The sequence below is a fragment of the Anabas testudineus genome, chromosome 18, assembly GCF_900324465.2.
Source record: "Anabas testudineus chromosome 18, fAnaTes1.2, whole genome shotgun sequence".
NCBI classification, from domain to species: Eukaryota; Metazoa; Chordata; class Actinopteri; order Anabantiformes; family Anabantidae; genus Anabas; species Anabas testudineus.
Window position 1 is genome coordinate 29,419,944 of NC_046627.1, and position 23,349 is coordinate 29,443,292.

The 23,349-nt window shown below is 39.5% G+C and overlaps 1 protein-coding gene across 3 annotated transcripts; it reads right to left on the reverse strand.

The window, feature by feature from the left end:
* Positions 1–340: 340 nt before the first annotated feature.
* On the reverse strand, positions 341–22,738 carry rap1gds1 (RAP1, GTP-GDP dissociation stimulator 1). Of its 3 annotated transcripts, XM_026352917.1 has the most exons (15): positions 22,358–22,738; positions 19,111–19,218; positions 18,751–18,873; positions 16,021–16,146; positions 12,519–12,665; positions 9,477–9,605; positions 9,094–9,219; positions 7,889–8,032; positions 6,247–6,378; positions 5,897–6,031; positions 4,610–4,735; positions 4,359–4,498; positions 3,776–3,902; positions 3,275–3,403; positions 341–2,454 (listed from the first exon to the last, which is right to left on the reverse strand). In XM_026352917.1, exons 1-15 carry the CDS (start codon positions 22,359–22,361, stop codon positions 2,327–2,329), a joined length of 1,824 nt encoding a protein of 607 aa, XP_026208702.1. In that variant the 5' UTR covers positions 22,362–22,738; the 3' UTR covers positions 341–2,326. The 3 variants fall into 3 exon arrangements, with proteins under 3 accessions (XP_026208702.1, XP_026208703.1, XP_026208704.1); XM_026352918.1 differs by lacking the exon at positions 12,519–12,665; XM_026352919.1 differs by lacking the exons at positions 19,111–19,218; positions 22,358–22,738 and having other exon boundaries at positions 18,690–18,802.
* Between the last annotated feature and the right edge of the window lie 611 nt (positions 22,739–23,349).

Sequence of the window (23,349 nt, forward strand, 5' to 3'; positions counted from 1 at the left end):
TGGACATCTTCAGTGTCCGTTACTGCTGATATGAGTCTAACTAGTCTAATTCCTGGTCACTGTATATGACTGAATGGGTAAAACTCATAAAAAAGACACATAACTTGCATCAATAATAATGATTTCAACACCACAGCCTCAAAAATTCTGGATGCGTCTTGGACATTGTACGGTCTCATTTTGCACTGTAACCATGAACTCTGTGGAAAGACGCACCTGTATGTTCAGTCCACAGCAGCTTTACTGTGAGAACATTAGGGGAAGTTTAGAAGGGGAGAGACATCATTGAACACTGGTGAAATGATGCAATGTGACACTGTAGGAATAAAGAGCTCAGCCGTCACCAGCTATCATCTTTTAATTATGTGCTGAGTTACAATCGTCCAAATGTACAGCTCATGACATTTACAACAAACATTTAAGTTTAGAGTAATTTACGCATTTACTATGGATACATCTCCACTGGCATGTGTCTGTAGAAGAGCACAGATTTGATAAATAACCATTCATACCTTTTAAAAAAAAACAAAACGTGTGGGCCCAGACCAGGAGACACACTGTGGTATTCACAGGGTGTTGGTGCAGTGTCGCACATGCTGAGATATGCATGTTAGCAGAAATCCCTCAGACTAGAAGGACCAACCAGAGACACCTGTCCTCTGCAGGGGAGGGGAGGGGAGGGGGTTCAACAGCACAAATACAGCATCACACAGCATGTTCTGTGTTTGCATTCAGTTACCCGTCCTGTCCAGATCTCAGACTTTGCTCCACACCGTGCATTAACAATACACTCTCACTGGCATGAACGGTGGCGGCTGGGTTTCGTACTGATAAAGTGACACTCGCTGCTTCTCTTATACAACAGCTCTGCTAATGTAGAGATTTTTGGGGCACTACTGTGTGTTACGACAGTGACAGTGAAACCTGAACCTGGACAGGGGTACTCTCATTTTGTAGTCTGTTGCTGACATTTTGTTGAGTTCTTTTGTTCTTGGCTGCTCATCTAAAAATATTTAAAATGATCTTTTATTGATATTTATTTTATTCTGTCCACATCACTACAACCTAAACTATATTACCCGTAAAACATCTGGCTCTGCAAAGCATCCAAACATTGACGTCATTATGTTTCATTTACCACAGTGGGTTTTAGGAGCCACTTTAAGTTCCAGGAGAAGGCAATATGAGACATCAGCACGTTGACTATTGGATCAGAGAGTGGTACATCTCTGCTACAGAGATTATTCCGTGATTCTCTATCAGCGATGGGGTGGAGACGTGGAGCCCCTAGCTTCACGGTTGAGCTGTTGGACCAGGGGACGTGTGTTTGGACAGTTGTGGAATTAAAAATCGGAATAAAATCTCTAGATCCAAGTCTTGAAGAACGAGTGCAAAACGAGACTGGAGGAGTAAGTAGAGGAGAGGCTGTATTTTGGAGTATGTGGGTGGCAGAGAGGGAAAATGAACACTGGCACACCTTCAACAGGACTAAAACATGCACAGCTTCTAGTCAATTTATACTTGGGCTACATGGAACACAACTGGGCACATCATGGATGGCTGCTTTTTCTTAAAAATGAAAAGAAAAATCACGACAGAAAGCTCATTTTTTGTACTTTTGTGCACATTTTCACTGGTGGCGTACCGGCGGATGGTCTCACAGCTATGGTCGTAAAAGAGTCGTCTCTTAATCTATTGCGTATATGGCTGTCTATGGCGTTTCAGCTCGTGTGGAGCTACTTGTAGCAGAAGATGCATGCACAAGTAGGTGTGGCGACTAGGGCTAGACTGGTGTACCCTGCCCCCCCGTCCCAAAAAAAGAAAAAAAGATACATGCAAGTCAGTGGTGTCCACCTCAACACAGATAATCTGCACTGAGTATTTTCGGGGGAATCAGTCTGTAAAGCCTGAAATGAAGCCTGCCTCATCCTGCCGTAACAACCTGCTAACCCACCTAAATAAATCTTATTATTATGGCTTTCAGAAGAATCAGAGTTTTGATTAGAGTCAAAAGTTCCAGCGGCTTTTCCACCCTAACAATTCGATTGTGGGTTTTTGAAAATTAAAAATGTAATTAGAAAAAGCTCAAATGAAGGACTTCAACATAAAGCCACTTCAGTCTAACCCTAGTGGAGCTGGGTGGGGCAGAGGGTCGAGGGTAAAGACACGACTGTATGTCTGGCTGGCAGTTAATGTGACGTGGTACCTTGGCACATAACAATGGGGTACAGGTAGAGGGGAGAGCAGTCAAGAGGGGTGATTAGGTGATTAGGTGGTCAGGCAGGCATTTGGGAGGGTGAGTGGGGTTGGGTATGGACACAGTCATTTAGCTCTGGGCAGTTAGTCGCTGCTCTGTGAGCGACGCCTGGTGTGAGACCGTCTTGTTTTCGTGGGCCCTCAGCTTGGACACCACATCGATGAACTCCAGGCTCTGGACTTCTTTGTGAAGAGGTTCTAAAACAAAAGGAAACAGGAAGAACTGTTCAGTATCAGCTACAATTTAAAAAGATGTGAGAACTTTTTTTAAAAGACAAAATGTCTCTGACAGAGGTTTGATATGTGATCGACATCTCCTCCCATCATGTTTATGTTGTTCTTTACTTAACATGTTCATCGCCAGCAAGCCTCAGTACCTCCTTAATTCCATGCATTTTATTTATTAAATCATGATTACATTGATTTTTTATTTATTCTTACATTGATTTTAAGAATTAAAACTTTAGCTGGGAGATTCTTATTTTGTTCCAGTTGTACAGAAACACTCCAGTCAGACACTCAGTCTTTGGACTTTGCACAGCAGTGTTGTGTTTCTTCACAGACTAACAGAGGATAAACCCACAGTGACATTTACATGTGGCCTCGCATCACTTGAAGTCGCTGATTTCACTGAGAGTGAAGCTGCTGACATTAAACAGGAAACAGAATCGACCGAGTTTTTCTTTCTTTTTTTTTATTACACGTTTGGGCCTTTGGCTTTGTTAACAAAACGAAGCAGGAGCATTGAACTAATTTGTCACATTTACACACAACAGGACCATAGTAATATTTCTCTTATTAACAGAATTTCTCTTTCCATTCCCTTATTATTTTCTGCTTTGACATTTTTCATCCTAAGTGTGTATTAACTATCAATGAAACGCAACACTTCCTGTTGATGTTTCACATTAAAAGTCAAGCGTGACTAGACAGAAATTACAAATGTAAAACAGAAACCATAAAATACTTGAGAGGAGCTCAAAGTCCTTCAAGTGACAATTAAGGTAGAAAGTCTCACCTGAGCCCATGACTGAACAGATGAGGATCATAGAGTTGTACTTGATCTCTGGAGCACTCCTCTCATCTGACAGCAGCTTGTGAAGCACTGACACCAGGTTGGCTCCAACAAAGTCCTTCTCAGCTGCAACTGGAATGCAGAAGAAGTGCCCATGTGTTACCATGATGGATATGAGTCTTGGTTTTCTACAGTATGTGCAAAAGACTGCTGTCAAATTCAAGATATGATAAATAATGCAAGCTAAAATGGTTTTCTGCTCCCATGCAGTTCTACCAGCTTCTGTTCCACAGATCCTGCATGAGGCAGAGAAAACCGCTCTCTACTTATTCACTCACTTCTGCTTTGCCCTTTTTGTGATCAGTGTTAAGCTATCAGCAGATCACTGCATGTAAATAATATAGAAGCAGTACATTTGTAGTTTCAGTGAATTCAAACATACAAAAATCTAAACTATAAATATAAACAATAACCAAATTCCAAATGTAATGTCACTGTTCTTACCCAAATCCAGCGCTGCTATGAGACCCAGAGCCACTAGTGCTTCATTCTGCATAATCATGTGCTCACTGGTTGCCATGGTAACTAAGTGCTTGACTCCTCCACCCTGGATGACAGTTCTGACAACTTCCTGAAATGCATACATAAGATCACTTCAACAAACAGAGAAGCTGCAGTTTTGTGCAGAAATAGTGAACATGTTTGTCATTTCCTGTTTTTTAGCATCACACCAACTGACAACAGGCTGTTTACACGATCAATCACAGAGGAAATTGCAGTAACTTGCTAAATACTAAAAACTAAATAGATTTTCCATGAAATAATCACTTGTCAGAACTATTGTTTTTTTATACCTGTGTATTGTCTCCTAATAGCCAGTATACAGAAACGTAACAGCAGCCATGAAGAAAGATTTAAACGTGATAAACGTGATAGTTTGGGTCTTCCTAAGCCAAGGTAGCTCTACAGCGCAGATTGACTGGACATTTAGTGACATCAGAAGCTATCACTCTGATCGTGACTGTTTGTCACTAAGGTAATTAACTGACTACTCTTAAGGCTTTGTATTTTACATATGGTGTCTGACCTTTGACTTGCTGTGTCGAATGAGGGCCGACAGGAGCCTGTTGGATTCGCCCATCACTCCTGCGTGATCTTTGGCTTCACACCACTCCACTAGCCTCTCCACAAGTTTCCCATTGGTTCCCAGCTGATCTGCAGCTTCAGCTATTACCAGGAGAAGATGTACATTAAAATGTAGGAATCTATAGGGGGTATCTATACAGACATGCTTTGCTGTGAGGATTTCAGACGACAAAGAAATGATCAAATCTCTACCTTGTGTATCGATGAGCATACGTAACGTCCCCAACAGTTTAAATTGCACTGGAGGCATCTCTGATTGCAAAAACTTCAACACCACATCTGCTACTCCCGCTGACAGCATCTTGGATTTGTTTACCACTGGGTAAAGAAAACCATAAATGTATTTTATGCTTGAAAGCAATAACATCTATTTAAACACACATCAATAGCACCACATTAACTTCTACAACAACAATTGCACATGGCAAGCTTGATATTAAAAAACATGCCCAAATTACAGTATTGGAATGATGAGGTTTTTCAGTTGTTGCCATTTTTACTGTAAACAAAAAGATTAAATGCTTATAAGACTTTTTTGATGGTATGTAACTCAGTACATGAAGCAACAGAGAAGATGGCACTTTTTGATGAGTCAAATGTTATATGTGCACAATAACTGGAACATGTGATTGACGGGTGTGTCTTGTTACCCAGGTACGTCCTGCAAGATTGATTTTCAAATAATTAGCTCTAAATGACTCTTGGTTTTAGGTATAAAGATAATTTTACCCTACACTGTACAAACATTGGTTATATGGAATAATCTGAAAAAGAAAGAAACTACTGGTGTGCTGAACAACATACACATGAGGGGTCACTTAAGCAAAACAAGCTGTGAGAGCTATAAAGGAACCCCAAAATCAACCGTCAGTGACATCACCAACAACCACAGGCCAGGGGTAATGTTATTACAACAAGACTTCATGAGGAGAAATACAGAGGCTATACCACAAGATGCACACCTCCCATCATTAGTAAGAATCTGAAAACCATGTTGGAACTGTATAGAAATGTACAGAGAAGTTCTATGTTTTATGGACTGAAGACTAAGATAAACTTTTTGAGAGATGGAAAGGCCAAAGTGTGGAGGAAGGACAGATCTACCCATGATCAAACCATACAAGCTCATGTGTGAAGCACAATGGAAATGGCATCATATCTTGAGCTGCACAGCTGCTTCTAAAAACAGAATCACTAATCTTTATTAATGCAATAACTCATGATGACAGCAGCAGCATGATGACACAGAGAAATGTATCAAAACTAGGTAGGAGTTTGAGGACGCACCATCACAGGGGTGTGTATGTGCAGTATGCAAGAAAGAGTGAACTGGAGCCAATCTAAGTGTACAATGGTACCTTAACAAACTCTAATTGACTGAATATACCCAGGACTTGGTCAGGTCCCAGTTGAACTGTGACACTAATTCTGACAGATGTGCATGCAAGCCCCTGTGTGTTTGACTTAGTAGCAGCTCACCAGGTATAGCCAGATTCCGCAGGGCGCTGAGAGCTGCGTGTTGAACAGTGACGTTCCCTTCCTCAACGTGACGATCCAACAGCTCCAGAAGCTTCTGCACAATCCCAGTGTCCACCATGTGAATGCAGTTCCCATCTATGTAAAATACAAGGCAAGGAAGCATCAATGCCACTATGTCATCACTTGCAAAGCCATTTTTAAATATTAGATGAAGTTTATAATAACCCAATTCTTTCTTAGTGTTCTTTTACCACCTACCAGATTATTGTTACAGAAAAAGACAGAGCACTTTATTGTACCCTTGGTGCTTCATATTTTCTGCTGCTGCAACAACACAAAGTAAAGCTTACCGTTGCGAGCAAAATTAGCAATGGCCAGAGCCCCAGCCAGCTGCAGCTGATGGTTATGAGATGGTATCCAGGACAGAACCCTCTGGAAAACACTGCCCTTTCCTCCCTCAAACAGTTTCTGCATGGACTCATCTACACAACAGAGTGAAGACAGGTTTCAGTAGCAATTTATTATCTGGCAAATCTTACTGTTTGGCAGGTAGACCACTTACAAATGTTTTAGTTGTTAGTAATGTTGGACAGTGTCACTTCTACAACTGTGCTTTGTGGTGCTGTGGAAGCATCACACTTTGTCATCAGTCAATAATAATAATAATAATAATAATAATAATGCAACGATAAAGTCAGTTTTTATACGTTTTACAGACTTGATTTACAGCTTGCCAGTCAAACTAAAAGTGTGATTGTGAAAAATTATTTGGGTTCCCCAGTGTGAGTGACTGTCGAGCTCTTCCACTGTCGTTTGCAAAGCTGAGTGCAGAAAACAGTAAGGTAGAAGCTTCCTGTTTTGAGCTGGGACTGATCCTTGCCGTGTCAGGTTTCTAACATTAGTTTACCACTTAAACTGATGCAATGCCAAAATTAAACAAGATGTTGTCAGGCTTGTGTGACAACATCTTGTCTGTGTAGGTTGGTGGAGAGACAGACTTGAACACAACAATGCTGTCTGAAAGCCAAAGATGATTTGGAAGAGGCATCACTCTATTACAGCTCTGAAAAACCATGGCGAACCGTCTGTAGCTCTGACTGGAACAGAATGCAAACTTTCTTTTGTACAACCACCAGCTGATCAAGAGTAAGAAGCTGTTGGAAAACAAGGTGTATCAGCTGGTAATGTGTGAAGACATAGTTCATCCACCATTTGCCATTTGGCCTTCTGTTGCTATTTATACACATTGCTAACCATGATATAATACATAGGCATGTAAGAGTTCTGAAACCAAGACCTAAAACACGACACAAGACTGTGGACATTTTAGTGTCTGCTTTGGTCTCACTTCCAGAACTTTTACAGCCATATGCAATGCGGTGTACAAGTTCCAAAGGAGAGAAACACCAAAATGCCTTCTATCTTTGGTCATTTCTAGTGAGTCTGATTTCTAATGTAAATATAAAAACTGAGAAGAACAATCACAATTCACATGCTGGACTGTAATTGTGGTTAAAAGGATTGTGATATGATCTTTTAGCCAGATCGTCCACCCCTACTTGGTGGCGTAAAGTAAAGAGAGGCCTCATGCTGCTTAAACAGAACCTCATCAAGAGAATGTGAACTGATCATAAGACAATTTTTATAGCACACCATGATCAGCCCTATTCTACTGCAATAAAATATTCACACAAGGGTTGAATTATTAATTCTATACAGCGGTGATGGACAGAGGACTCCGAGCATTTGTACTCATTGGTCATAGGTATGTGTAGGGGAAATTTTCCATCTACAAATCTGGTCAGTTTGGGATGATACAGCAGGGTCCTTGCTCCAACTGTAATCTGGCAGCAGTCAGGAGAAACTGTGAATTTATAATTACTGTTACACAAGATTCTTTTCATCAACCATGTTAAGGTTGTTGCGTAACTGATGACACTAACAGCAGTTATTAAGATAGGAACCATGTGTTGGTCAAATTCTGGTGTTTACCTCCCAGCAGCAGCAGAACCATGAGGTCAGAGGCAGTCTTCAGTTGAGCGATGTCCTCCTCCCTCTCTCCGTCCACAGTCTGAGCCACAACATCCAGAAGACACTCCACAAGGCCCGCCTCCACCAGCTGCAGCTTTATCACATCTGGTGAGAAAACAATGGCAATACATTCAGACACAGAGCAGTAAAGTTTGAAATACACTTAAATGATCTGTGGCACATGATGTATATCATGCATTTTATGATAAAAAAAGGATCAAATTACCATATAAAAATATAAAATATAGATAATACACATTGTTCATGGTTATGCCAAAGGTTCTGCTCAGTGGCAACTGGACTGGACTCTAAATTCTAGACAACGTTTTGCGTCTCATCCCAAAGGCAATTTTGGTTTTAACTTTTTGCTTGGTATAATAAGTCTTGTATATCCTATAGTAGTACAAGCAAGTTCCAGAAAGTATCACTTGACTAACAAATTGGCAAAGAATCACAAATTAATTTGCCAATAAATGGTGATTTAAAAAAAATAATTGACACATTATTGATACCAAACAACTGTTGGCTTATTTAGGAAAGACTTCTGTTCCGTTGAGGTTTTGTTTTCTCATTTAAAACTGCTCCAGTGTAGACAAAATAAGGCACTCAATAATAATTAAAAAACTCAATATTTGTCAGCTGTCCTTTGACTTTTTAATCAAGTACAAGTGTTCCATTGTTGCTTCTCTAGAAACCTAATCAACAACACACGGTGAGGCAAATGAAAGAGCTGGAGAAGTAGAGAGAGAGCTTTCTCTAGAGTAGAGTTAAGTAGGACGTTGTCCTGGAGACTGACAATCTGGGAGCACTCAGTGTGCCTGAAATGGTGATAACAACAGTCAGTAAGATGCTCTCTCTGCTACTGATACACACACAGAGACACACACAGAGATACACACACACACACACACAGATACACACACACACAGACATTTGAAACTGAGCAGCTAAGCAAATGCAGGAGCTGCCTGTCATGACTGTGCAGTTAGCAGTTAGCCTGGAACGCATGAGTCACACTGAGAGGATAATTTACTATACAGTAGGTGGACATAATTTTCATCCAAAGGCATGCACAGCAGTCTCTCAGTGTTCTGTGTTTGAAATTAGACTTCTTATACAGCCTTTTGTAAAGCTTAAGGAAAAAAAAAAAAAAAGAAGCACATTACCATTTTCTGCAAGTGGAGCCAGGACCTCAAAAATCATTTCCTTCTTCTCGTGCTCCGTTTGTTTCTGGAAAAGACGAACCAGCTCCTCTGCAATGTTGGTGGAGGCAAACTGCTCTTTGCTGGACTCTGAAAAACAAGATAATTATCACAGATGTGGCATTAAAAAGTCCCCCTCTATACAAAGCTCACACAGTATGAAGCATGTCTTGCTCATTCAGACATGTCAGGTGTGTTTCATTCAGTTTTATTATATATTTTCTGCATTTAGCTTGAGTCATTCAATGTTTTGTTAACGGTTCGGGTCAAGAAATTATACTAGCTGCCACTCAAGATAACAGACTTCTTGACTAAAGAGTTAAGAATATATATATAGATGTACTCACCAAGCTCAGCCAAATTCCCAAAGGCAATTAGACACATTTCTGTCAGGGCTGTGTTGTGGGAGTGGATGCCTAGCAGCTTCACCAGAGTGGGAATAACACCCATATTGATCAGCTGGGCTTGCAAGGAGTCTGCAATAAATAAATACACAGAAAGATGGGCAGTCCATCTGTCGTTCTATACATAACATGCAACATTTTAACTTATTTTGAAAGCTGCTATGATAGTTAAAACACAGATCTCCTGCATGAATCTGTTTTTAAAAGAGTATTTTCATTACATTACATAGGGATTGACACGATAACAAAGTCACCAAAACCAATTTCTTCTTCTTTCTTAGAACTCACAATAAAATCTGAACAAAGATTTGTCAAATTTTTAAAAACAGAGATTAACAGCCTGAGATTTCAAAAACCACAGGAAAAGTATAGACTCATTTTTTATCTGATGGGTTCAAACTGTAGAAATTGTCAAATATTGAAAGCACCCAAAGAGCACAGGGAAAGTATTAAAGTATTCAGATAAAAAACATTAGATTAATTAAGAGTCAAAGTAGACAAAGGTGGGCAGATGAGCAGAACAGAAGAAAAAAGGTCAGATCCTTATTCAGTGCCGGTGGGAAACTTGCTGTAGCAGTGCTAGATAAACCATAAAACCATAAAATGTAAAAGTAAATTAAATTAAATTAAATTTGTGTGATACAATGTAATACCACTGAGCAATTTAATGTTTGGAAACAACAAAAGATGTGCAACAGATGGTGTTACAAAGTTATTTCAGCCTCCACAGCTGTTTACACTGTGATTCTCAGATCAGAATCATAAAAAGAAAAAAAACAAAAACAGAAAGTGGACACTGCTCATGTGAGTTCTACAATTTACTATACTGAACTTTAAACCTGCCATTTCATTAAAAACTGTTGCTGTACTTTTTACTGGTTTTTTTGCACAGACAAATCTTACTTAAGCACTGGTGTGAGACAGAAGCCTTATTACATCAACCATGGTGTCACATAAAGTGTTTACAATATCTGCACCAAGACACAGCAATTAATAAAGTATAAATACAAAAGCTTCCAATACATTTAAATATAGACCTGTATTTATAACTTTGCATCACTTACACCTGTACTAATCCTTTTTTAAAAGTTATGTGCCTTCTTCAGACGTGATGTCTATGTTTTCTTGAGATTCCTTGAATTGGCAGTTTATTCAATGTTGGCAAGTGTCTCAACATTAGCTGGATATAAAGAGTTACCTAGATGATTAAGGCTGCTGAAGGCTGCAGAAAGCCAAAAGACCCACCTATACTGTTAATGCAACCTCAAACATCCTATCCCCGCAGCTAAACAGATCTAAACATCATCCAGTGCCAAAAGACACTTTGGCAGGAGGTAGGAGTCTGTCAGACCAAATACTTACTACTCTCAACAAGTCTCATTATCACAAAGACACAAACTGAAGGATGGTCCATACAAGCATCTATACACATACACAGTGATGAACAGGTTCCATTCTCTCATCTTTCGTAAACACCTGTAAAGTTAATATCACAGTTAAGTCGACTGAAAGTAACGGAGATACATGAATATATATGGATGATGGAGACATAGTACACAATCTATCTAAGATCACATCAGTTTATAGCAGTCTGTCAGTGCAGCTGCATAGTGTGGTGGTAAGAGTACCGCTCCCAGCTGTGAACTACATAGAGTAGTGGTCCTTGAGAGAAAGCCTTTAATCATCATATATCACATTTACATGTTACAATGAAATTGATCCTCTGCATTTAACCCAGCGCCCGGGGAGCTAGTGTGGAGAGTCCTGCTCAAGGACACACCTGGTGTCTGTGACGGGGTTTGAACCCCGAACCTTCTGCATCTAAGGCCAATGATCTATTGATCCACTTTTGGCCTCGTGCCTCATTCCTAATTCAATTTGGATAAAAGCTTCTGCTCAATGTAAATGTCTTTATTTTACTTTATATTTATAATTGGGATATTTTATTGTGGAGAGCTAAAAACATCAGATTCTCATTTTGTTAAAGCTGGAGTGGTGTGTTTAGCTTAGCTTAGCATAAGGAAAAATGAGAGAAACAACTAGCTTGGCACTCTCCAAAGTTTAAAAATAAAGCTTTACAACATCTTTTTTTTCATTTAATCTGTGCACAAACGTCAGTAAGCAACACTCTTACAATGCTAATGCTAACATGCTTTTTTAACACAGTCACCATCTGAATTTTGTATTTAGCATATTAAAATGTATTAGTTAGTACTAAGCACAGGGAACAGTCGAGGCTAGTGTGGAAGTCGTTTTGTTCATTTGTATAAACCGAAGTGTTTCAAGGCATAAGATGAAAATGTTGGGGACAGAAGGTGGAACAATTTATGTGCACTAAATGTCGTGGCGCCACATCCAATAGTGACAAGTTCATTCTGTGATACTGTACTCACAATCACAATTCCAAAAAAAAAGGGTCCAACTGACCACAAACTGCCAAAGTCCCTAAGATACATCATCTCAGAAGCTGAATGTCTCTACAAATGTTTGGACATCTTTTTGAGATACTGAACAAGTGACAACTTTGAGCTGCTGTTGGGACTGGACAAAAAGGGCAATGGATCAACAAAGTGGATCAAGGAATTTATCATCTGAGAACAATTAATAACTAAATAATTATGACCTTCCAAAGTGTAGTTGTGTCAATGTGGACTAAAATGGTGGACACATGTGAAGCAATGCCACTAGCAGGGCTGTTCTACCTACTCAATCTATCAACAAAGCAAACTTACAGGGACACATAGATTCAAAATGGGTACTTCAAAGATGAATGCTGTCTCTTAGCAATTATTCATGATGGCAATTTACCTCAGAGGTGAAGAATAGCAAGTGAGAGCATAGAAGAAAGATAGAAAAGGTCAATCCAAACCAGAAAAGCACAGAATCTGGTTCAGTTAGATCCCACTATCTGTGTAAAAGAAAGAGAACATCCGCTGATTAGTTGACCTTTGTTAACAGTTTTTCTTGGGGGAAGATGGTCATTACCATTATCATTGCTATAGTTCATCAGCATGCCACAAAAGACAGTCAAGAGCTTCACATTTTCCGGCTCAGTATTTTGGTAGAGGGATTTAATGTGTTCAGCTACTATCTGAGCCCCTCCTGCCAGGTCAACTGCACTCCTGCCCTCATCTGCAAAACAAAGAGGTCAGGACACAAATCAACCACAAAGCAAAGAAAAAAAAAAAAGAAAAGAAAGAAAATTAACCACAACTTGAAAAATACACATGAAAGCAATGCTAAGTAGGCAGAACAAATCAGTGGAACTACAACTATAAAACAGTCACAAGGCTGATTAAAATAAATGCAATGGAAAAACTGTGACCACAGCTACATAGCATTAAGCAGATCCATGTCTATGTTTTGAGTGTGGTGAATAAGGATTCACATGAGGGTAATAGTCCATCTGATGAAGCCTTTTTATGAATAAAACACATACAGAAACCTGAAAAATAAATCTCTCACTGCACAACTTAATACCATTTTTTTGCTGCAGCCATGAATTAAAACTAAACACAACAGCAAAGAAAGTGCAATTTTTAAAAATAAAACAGAAAAGAACTGCCCATTGACCATGGATTCTGTTTTGCATAATGAAGCCTTTGTGTGCAGTGTCCATTTCCAGATAGCAGTCCTTTGAAGGCCAGGACACTTTACCTTTGATATTGATACTCATCACAAGTGCTTTGGTTGTTCTTTCACTTCTTTAGAGAAACAAATACACAGGAGGGAAAAGGTCTCTCTTTTTCTGGTAGAGCAACTGCCAAATAAATTGTTACAAGTCAGTCCTTTCAGTATCGGTGCGTCTGCTACTTTCATTTACTCGTGGCAGTATGCCATGCCTGAACTCTCAGCTACAAGGCAACGGCATGCACACGAAATTCTGCTCTGTTCATGTGATGCTGACTCAACAATCTGTCCCAAGAACAGGCAGTGGTAGGACAAGAAAAAAATCAGCAGGAGCTTGAATATCGTGGCTAGTCTCTAAAGAGTTAGATTTTAGCTATTGTTGGGCTATGTGAGAGCTACCTACAAAAAAGCAAGCGCTACTGACCATTATTAATGCTTTAACCTCTGTCAGTTATGTGCATTGAGCTTTTGTCCCTGGGTAAAAAGAATAAATGAACTACGTTTTTGATGGAACACATTTAATGCATGAAGTGTTCACAGATCCTCTGCAAATCTCCAGCAGGACCAGAACAATATATTGGTGAGCATATATTAGTTGCTAATGGTAGATTATCTGCAGATATCTCGGCCCTTTGACTACATATACTTTTCAGTGACATATACCTTAGATACTGGTAATTTACCAATTTAAGGATCCTTATGAAAAATGCATTGCACATAAATACTGATCATTGGTTTAAAAAAAAAAAATCAGTATCAACATAGATTTTATTCTTCAAAGTTTTTTGTACAGTGCAGACCAGACTTGGAAATGTTGCTGTTCTGTGCTTGTTGAGATGCTAAAAAGTGGTGGTATATGAGTCCTTTTAAAAGTGGTAAATGCAGATTTATTTTTTTTAGCTCTTTGACTAAATTTATTGAAATTTCGAATTTCGAAATTTATTGATGGATCTTCAGGACATTTCTGGACATTCAGGAGAAGCAATAAGGATAGTAGACCACCTCTTTACTCTTTGCAAGGATACCAGAGATGTCTTGGTAGTTTTTGCACGCAGTTTACGCATGCTTTGCGGACCATGTTCCTTTGGATGGCTTGAAGAGGGCTGTGAAGCTCTGTGGTGCTGGTGTCACTAAAAAAACTATCCAGTCCTTGCAAGTCCTTGTAAGAATTGGGTTCATTTCCTCAGAACCAGGTCAAGCAGCCTGGTGGTTGCTAACCTTTGCAAAGTCCTTTGTTGTCTTAATGTGATTTTCATGTAATGTATCTCTATGAGCAAAGCACTAATTATCCAGTTTACAGATATAACAAGTGACACTGCTCAATTGTGTTGGGATGGGGCACGAGATGAATGCAGGTGCGCACATGTACACTCATACAGAACTATCATATTGAAGAGTGAAGTTACCAAAGTCAGTTTGTCTTGTATTTTACTGAGGCAACTGAAGCAATGTCTCACATATTAAAAGTATGTGTTCCTTTAAGCTGGTTTAGCAGCTGCTTCTTTACACTTTCTTATTCCTTTGTGAGACACCCCCTCCACTCAAAACAAATGTCACACCCCACCAAATTCCACACATGCCAAGCTTTTCAGCAAAATGAGAAACTATACCAGATGACACAGCTGTTAATGAAGCCTCCAAAGCAGGCTGCAAAAATCAGGCTTAAACTCTGCTGCTTGTCCCTGAGGTCAATACTCAAATAACCCACTGATATATATATATATATATATATATATATATATATATATATATATATATATAATCTGAAAAGACTAAAGATTATTCATTTAGATGAATGTCTAAATAAGTGTAGCTCATGCATGTTGTGTCTATCTGCTCATTAAGTGTGACTTAACATCCAACTCCTTCAGAAATAGAAACACACAGCTGCACATTAAACAGACAAGGATGAAGCAGTTTGGACCTGAAAAAAGTATTATCACTGAGATGATGTATGTAATCCTGAGTTGTGAAAGTGGAGCAGTGTAAGTAGTCACAATGTATGATTGCATATAGACTCCAACTTCTCCAAACCATTAGCCTCAGTGTCAGACAAAACCTAAATTAAGTATTCAGGGAGTGACTGCAGCGTCATCTATGCAGAAAAAGGGATCTGGTTATAGTTATGATTATAAAGAATCCTTATGTATTAAAGCCTTGTGTAAGTAAAAGCAGTCAGAGTCCTCTCTGCATTTAAGACTACACTTAAACTTATTTTTTTTATAAAGCTTATAGTTAGAGATGGATCAGGTGACTCTGCTTAGTTATGCTGCTAGGTTAGTCTGCTGGGGGACCTCTACTGATTCACTGAGTTCGTCTCCTCTCTCCTTTCTCCTATATCCATTCAAATGCCACCACAATGCATGTCATTAACTTTGTGTCTTCTCTCTCCTGTAGTTGTGTTTCCTCCTCTCTGTCTCCCTCTCTCTATACCTCTGCAGGTATTCTATGCCTCTAAGCTGTTATCTACAGAATCCAGTTGACCTGCCCAATGTTCTCACTCCAACCAGTCAAGGCCACCCACCATGAGCCTGGTTCTGTTGGAGGTTTCTTCCTCTAAAGGGAGTTTTTCCTCTTCACTGTTGTCCAATGTTTGCTCAAATGGGATTGTTTGGTTTTCTATATCATTCTTAATACAATTATACTTTACACTGTAAAGTGCCTTGAGATGACCTCTGTTGTGATTTGGCACTATACAAATAAAGTGTAATTAAATTGTAACACTTCAAATATCAAGTGTTGGCTATTGTAGGCCCAAAGCAGTTCAATTTTTTTTGTCTTCTATCCGGTCTGTGATGGTGATGACAAGACTCACAAGGGATTCAGTGATCCCTAAGAAAAGAAAACTCCTACTTACGACTGTCATAACAGATGTTGCCAAGAGCGCGGCCGGTCTGCAGTAAAACCTCCTGGTCGGTGGAGTTTAACAGCTGAACTAGAGGAGGGATAAGGCCAGCTTCAACACAGGGGCTCCGCATAAACTCTAGAGAGAAGCAACCATATCAGATAGCAGGTTAGAATAAAACTGTCACCAGTTCAACGTCAAAGTTAAAAACATCAATCTGCTCTCTTAACAGACATGTACAAAATCTTTAATGACAACATTTGTTTTAAATGTGGTGTTTTGGTTTGGCCAAAGATACTAAATCACTTTTAAATTTTTAGAAAGTTTAAAAGTTACAGGTCAAACTTCCTGAAAAACTGACCAATCCCAAACAAACGCACCATTAGGTACATTATTCCCTATAAAACTCCAGGACTCCAGCAGACAAATTTCATCATGAATTCTTTTACTACATCAAAGTTGGACTAATGAAATAATGAAATAGTGAATTAACAATAACAACAATAACAATAATAATAATAATCATCATCATCATCTTTATTTATAGAGTATTTTCTAAACTTGCCTTTTCAAGTGCTTCACAAGGGCAAAACAAATTGCAATAATGGCAATAACAATAGAAGCAAAAACACAAAAGAGCACACATAATTAAAAAGAACCCAGCAATAGTCGAATAAAGAAATTGGAGCAAAATAAAAACTGGGAAGGCTTTCCAATAGTAGAATTAAGTGTTAAGAGATTTAAAGGAAGTTACTGACCCTGCAGATCTAATAACCTCGAGTAGGTCACTCAAAAGTTTAACTGTGACAGTTAACAGGAAAAAGCTAAAAATAAACATGCAGGAAAACTGTCATCATGTGTACAGTTTAACTGATAGTGTACATAGAGTGGCAAGAAAAAGTAAGTCAGCTATTTGCATTTTCCTAATTCTCTGTATAAATGGATCATTAAGATGATCTCATCAAATTACATGACCAATTCATGACCAGCTGTTTCACTTTTCCACCATTAGCCTGTTGGAACCTGGGTGGACCTGCTGGATGGCCACAGTTAGGTTTGACTGGGAACTGAGAATGGGACAAATACTGTACACCCCATCCAACAATAATCACATTATTTTTATATTGGTCTATACAGTATGAGTTATTGATATAGTTAATAATTCATTCCAGAGATGCATTTAGCATGTTTGTCAGATTGCAAACATAAACATAATGTATTAGACTGAATATTAAGTTAAATAAAACTGCATAATTAACCTTTTGATTTAAAATTTACATGGGTATATTCAGTTATTAGGCTAATGTTAGACTCTGCCATGCAGCTGGACTACATGGAGGCAACATGTGTAAATCTGTTCTTCTACTTTCATGAAATTTGAAGTTGTTGTTGTTGTAGTACAAAGAGAGAGTGCTGCTTGTTACCACAAGTCTTGTTTGCAAACTCAGGTGCTAATGCCGTTTAGCGAACAGACAGTCTCCTGTATGACACAGATTGCCTGCAACAGACACTGCTCTATTGCTGTCCAACTTTCAAAAAGGCTATGCAGAGGATTGATTCAAGTGCAGAACAGATTGTTTGTTAATTGTTAGAATTTACTCATCAACTTATAATTGTCAGGACAGGAATTCTGGTTTAATTTGACTTTTGTAATAATTATCAAAATTGCTTTATAGTCCAGCCCTGTTTACATTCATAAGTACATCTATAGTGTTGGAAGTTCAGAGTAAAGTATAAATTATATACTCTATAGGTTTGTTTTTCTGATTTTGGGCTTAGGCAAGATTTCAAGTCATTCCAAATAGAAAGACTTTGGTTTACAATATCAGCAAATCGCAGCATCTCCAGAGCTGCCCACTCAGTTATCTACAAGCAAATGTTCTGAGATCAAAATCTCACTCAGAGGGGTCAAGATTTCTCTGGAAGAGGTGATTACTCACTACTGTCTAAGACACAGTTTACATTTCTCTCTGACAGTGAGTCACTATGTTCTCACCAGTGACCATATTATAATGACTTTTTGTATGTGCAGTTCAGAGTGATTCTGCTCGGTAGTACTGTGGAAGAGACTCTTCTCTGTGGTGGTCATGGTTTACAGGTATGTTAATAAGTCATACAGGCTTTCGATTAAATCTTGTCTGGTGACAAGACTGAAAGGAAAAAGGGAGTTGTCTTTAGCCCAGCAGTCACTTGGCTGCTCGCACACTTTCCGGAAGCAGTGACAGATAAATGCCAGCGGGTTGCTGCCAAGCTTGGCAAACTGCTGGGGAGTGATCATTAGCTGCAGTCTTGACGTTGCTAAAAACCCATTCATTATCCAAACCTTTTCTTGCCCCGAGTTCTATTCACGTCTGCTCTTTTCTACTTAAAAACCTTCTCCTGTGCTCACACAGAGGCTTTTATGGAAAAAGAAAGCTGTCTGACACCTCACACAATAAGCTCACAGTTGGCAACAAATCAGCTCTGAAATCTGAAGGAGGGCTGCTAAAACTAGCCCTGGTCTAAAATGACCTGTCAATCAAACACACTCCTGTTTGATTCTTCAATTCAACAAATTCACACAAAAGTACTAAAATATCGCTTACACGGTTGCTCCATTTACATCAAATAATATATTCTTGAAAAAACATTAGGAAACAAAAAAGTGAGAGCAAGAGGAAGTGTAAAAATGTAATACTGACGAATGGAAGAACAGAAACTCAGGATGTTCCTGGGTGGATGGGCTTGGAAACCGAACCTCACCATTTTTGGCCACCTCAGCTATGATGTTGGCTACTTTAGGGGTGCAGGAAGACTGGGGGTTTAGCAGGGTAGGGAGCAGCGGAAGAACACCCATCTCCTGGATCTTCACACTGGCCTCAGTGTCTGAGAACGAAAAACAGAATCAGTTTCAATACAACTGATGCATGCTGTAAAAAAGCAGAAATACATGGTGCCTTCATATGATGAAAAACATCATTAATGAGAGAGCTCAAATCCTATGATTACTCTTTATTTACGTTTGAGCTGTGTAGATGTTGTGTAGATCTAACTGGCAGTACGTCCAAAGTAGGCACGTAGCCACTTTCTATGCAACAAAAGAAAAATCAAAGCTCTGCTCACTGTTGTTGGCGAGTGCTTTGAGCAGGCAGTCCAGACAGCTCTCCACGCTGTCAGTGGCGCTGTCTGTAGACGCTAGCTTCAGCTTCTCCAGGGCTTCACTCAGGTTGTCTGGAAACACAAACATTAAATAAACATGCAATAAACAATGCTGTAATTGAGGGAAAAGCTCTAAAGGACCTCTGCATAAAAATACATCCAAGTCGAGGTCAAAAAAATATTTAGGTGTTATGAGCAGTTATTGTAGGTGCTTAATGTATTTAAATAACAGTTACAGTACATTTTGTACTGTGAGGTGTAACGGTTCTAAACTGAACAGTGACACAAACACCAATCCAAGCCTATACATAAAAACAACTACTGTCTGGGCAGACATAATGTGTCAACATCTAGTAGCATATCCTGATTCTTATTCTTCCGACACTAAAGCAAGTTAGAAGGATATAGTTAGTACGGTATGTTAAAGGTCAACCAAAATAATTTAAGAGACACTGGTATCATGAGTGCTAAACTTCAGGTTAACATCTTTGTGCGAGTACCTCTGTTCTAAAAAACGGCTGTGTGATAGAAAGTGCTGAAATAACAATGTCTGTGTTTAATACCAGGTCAGGAATTTCTCACATTTTATTCTAAAACAAAAATATGAAAGTAAATATTTGTGATTCTTTTAAAGCTTTTGTTTTAAATAAACATTGCTAACAAGTGTCTAAATGACACTACAGGCATTGGAACATTAAATGTAATCACAACAGTTAGTTTTGTGACCGTCTTTGTAAAAAGGACATAAGACTAACAATTGACACGGCAAAGCACACTTCTAGATCAGGACATGCTAAGAGAATATACTTTTGTACAAGGGCTAAGCGTGTAAATCAAATTACAAGTTGAAAGCTTAGGAGGTTGACGCTGAAGTCATGTGACTGTGGTGAAGTTTGTTTATAGTCTGACAATAGTTTTTTACATCTGGTGATTGTATTTAGCTTAAAATATCATAAAGGTGCTGAATATTTATAGTATATCATTATCGATATTGATCTCTGATTTTAGAAGTCATACAGACTTAAATTGACATCACCCAAGCTCAGTGAAAGCAAGAGTGTAGTATAAACACAACTGGATCTGGAAGATCCAGAAGTTACTGGTGAATTAGTATCATAGTCAAAAACTACACCAACACTAAAGAACACTCCAAGAAAGTCTGCAAAATGATTACTGTAAATTATAAGTTAGGGGGAAGATACCAGAACATTTCTAACTTACTGAGTCTCCCTTGAAACACAGTTAACTTTGTCAAAAACTGAAGGAAATTTGACATTAGTAAATAGTAGGCCACCAGGAGACCTGTGACTCCTCTAAAGGAGATTCAAGTTTCTGCAACTGAGGTAAGCGACTGTGCACACAGCAGCTGTGGGCAGGGTCCTTCAACAGTTAAAGCTTTAAGGGAAAGTTGCAAAGAGAAAAAAAATGCTCATATTATTTCTAAGTTAGAATTTGTCAGAAGGCATGTGGGAGACTGTGAAGTCATCTATGGTCTTAGAGAAAGTTCTGTGGTGTGATGAGAACAAAATGGAACGGTTGTGTTTAAACCCTACATTAAGTGCAATCCAATCATCACCATCAAAACCATGCAGTCCCTGCCGTGAAGTGCTGTGGTGGCAGCACCAAAAAGAAAAAGACAAGTTGCAAGAAAAAGTGAAGGAAAGATTTCAGTGTGCAGATGTGCAAAGCCAACGGAGACCTATCCACACAGAGTCAATGCTGCCAAAGCTGCATCTACTAAATACTGACTGGAAGGGGTCAATTACTTATTTTTAGTTTTATATCTCTGCTTGACTGTTGCTCTTCTACTCCATTATCGTCAATCTGCTGCTCTCCCAGCCAGAACACAAATTAGTGATTTATAGCTGCTGCACATGACAAATGATTAGGTTATCATTGTTGTTATTCGTATTAATGAGCATAAAAAAACAAATTACAGGGTGGCCATTTCCTAATAACATTATATAACAGTGACTAATCAAGGCTTCGCCACAAGGTTCTTCTCAGAAATGAGCTACATTTTGTAACATCTGACAGCTGCCCCACATCGCCACAGTAATACCTCTTGGATTTACAGTATAGACGTATTCACAGTCTGATCCAATAGACCCATATTAATCAAGTATAATAACTAGAGCAAACTGATTAAGCAGGCAGTTTAAATACAGCACATCCATTATAACCAGGGTGATGCTTATTCACCAGGACTGTATGCAGCCTCATTTTGGCAGCATTTTGATTCAGTATCAGTATAAACTGATTAGGACTGCCCTGTCATGTTTTGTCCAGAATGCAGTCTAATTACTCCAGAAGCTGACACACTACTCATTTATCATCAGCTGAAAATAAAGTCCCAGTAATTCATGGACTTGTTTCCAACACTGTACCTACAAATCAGGTGATGATACATTACATAAGGGTTACAGACACTGTTGCAGTGACCTGGTTGTTGCTGTCTGTTGCTAGTGAGCTGCACAACCCACACATCCATCCACCATCCTTTTATCCCTCCACCCCTGGATGCCCCTGCTCCACAAGGTTCTGAAGAGTGAAGTAATGTTTAGTGAATCTAAACATGTCACTTGGTCTTCACTTTCCTGGAAGATGTAGTGCTGCAGTAGCTGTAGGTCAGTGCTCAAACAAACAGTAGCCTGTGTGTGTCCATCATCGGCAAGCAGTACAAACAGTATAGAGAGTCAGTGCAGTATTAACAGCAACACAAAGTGGGCTGCTGGATCCTCTTGCATAACAGCTGTGGAGATGGAGGAGTGCCATCTACACCATCAGCAGCACACTGCCATTTCAGAGGATGTGCATTCATATACCAAGCGACACCTTCGCACCGCTTCAAGTCCCAGGTGAATTAACACGAAGCAAACGCGAAAGCAATTACAGTACATGAGATGTGCTGAGCTGTCATTGCTAAAGAGATTAAAAATAAATAAATAAATAAATCACGACCAGCTGAGAGCGGACAGCGGATGGAGAGAGTCAGAGAAGCTACCCCACCCGAGTACTGAGGCAGACGCACGCATTTCAAATGACAAACGGTGAAACACAGAAACGCAAAGAAATTCATGCTTGACAACCGTGAACGTGGCTCCTGAGAGTGTGTTCGTGATGAGCGTTTTGCTCTTTAACTAAATAGTGAAAGGAAAAACAGTGTTGGCTAACCCGGCTCACAGTGAGCTCGTTAGCTTGATGTACTCACCCATCTCAGCAGGATGTTGCTCCGGGAAATAAACCGGGGTGCTAAGCTCTCCAGGGCAGCTGTGAACCGTGTCGTGCTAGCCGGGAGGCACCGCTTCTCCAACGCTGTTCGCCCCTTAAACCGAGTTAAACTGGTTAACTTAGTGGATGGATGTTAGCTAGCTAGCTAGCCAGTTAGGTTACGTTAGCGAGAGCAGCTGCCGGGCGGTCGGACAGTCCCGCTTGGAGAGATAGTGCTGTACAGCGGCCTGTACACCAGGTGACTACCAGCTTAACACATCTGATTTCCCCTCACAGCCACACCAACAAACAGAAGCGGCTGGCTGGCGCGCCCCAGGACGACTGGCTCAGTTTAGCATGACACCGTCACTGCCAGGCAAGAGGAAGCGCTCGACTTCCGGGCCCAACCTTCAAAATAAAACCATTTTTAAAAAACAGCCTAAGCGCAAAGGCGTTAACTAACGAAGCATACTGTGTATTTGTCCTCACTTTGGAGAACAGGGCACACAAAGCAAAGATGTTGGGAACCACTGGATGTAAAATCGTGGATATCTCTTCAGTAATCAAAGTCTGTCGTAGTGTTACACTCACTACATACAGTACAGTGGTACATGCAGTGTATGTCAGTTTGCAGCTGCACATAAAAATAATCCATGTGCAGTATTTTTCCATTCAATAGGATTAAAAAGATGTTTGAAACCAGTTGCATTTTCCAAATGATAGTTACATTTGAGCATATCTTTTTGTTTGTTTGAGTACTGCAGCCTAGGATTAGATTTTGGGAAAATATGCAGCATAAGCTTAAAATAAACTTCCTGGTTGATAAAACAGTCCCACAGCCTGGTCCACTTAGCAGCACTTCGGAAGCTTTTGCTCATCTAAACTCAAACTGGGGGTTTTAAGTGGTTCTGATCCTGGTTTGCCCACACAGGGGCACTGTGACACCAATATCCAGTTCATGAAGGATTCTGATGATGGACGTTTGGTTCATTT

Bases quoted from the DNA above. Each gene is read 5' to 3' on its own strand.
- rap1gds1 (XM_026352917.1), bottom strand. The intron at 9,220-9,476 runs GTGAGTACATCT...CTTGTTTTTCAG, and splicing joins TGGGAATTTGGCTGAGCTTG to AGTCCAGCAAAGAGCAGTTT. The intron at 4,499-4,609 runs GTAGAGATTTGA...TCCTGGTAATAG, and splicing joins TATGCTCATCGATACACAAG to CTGAAGCTGCAGATCAGCTG.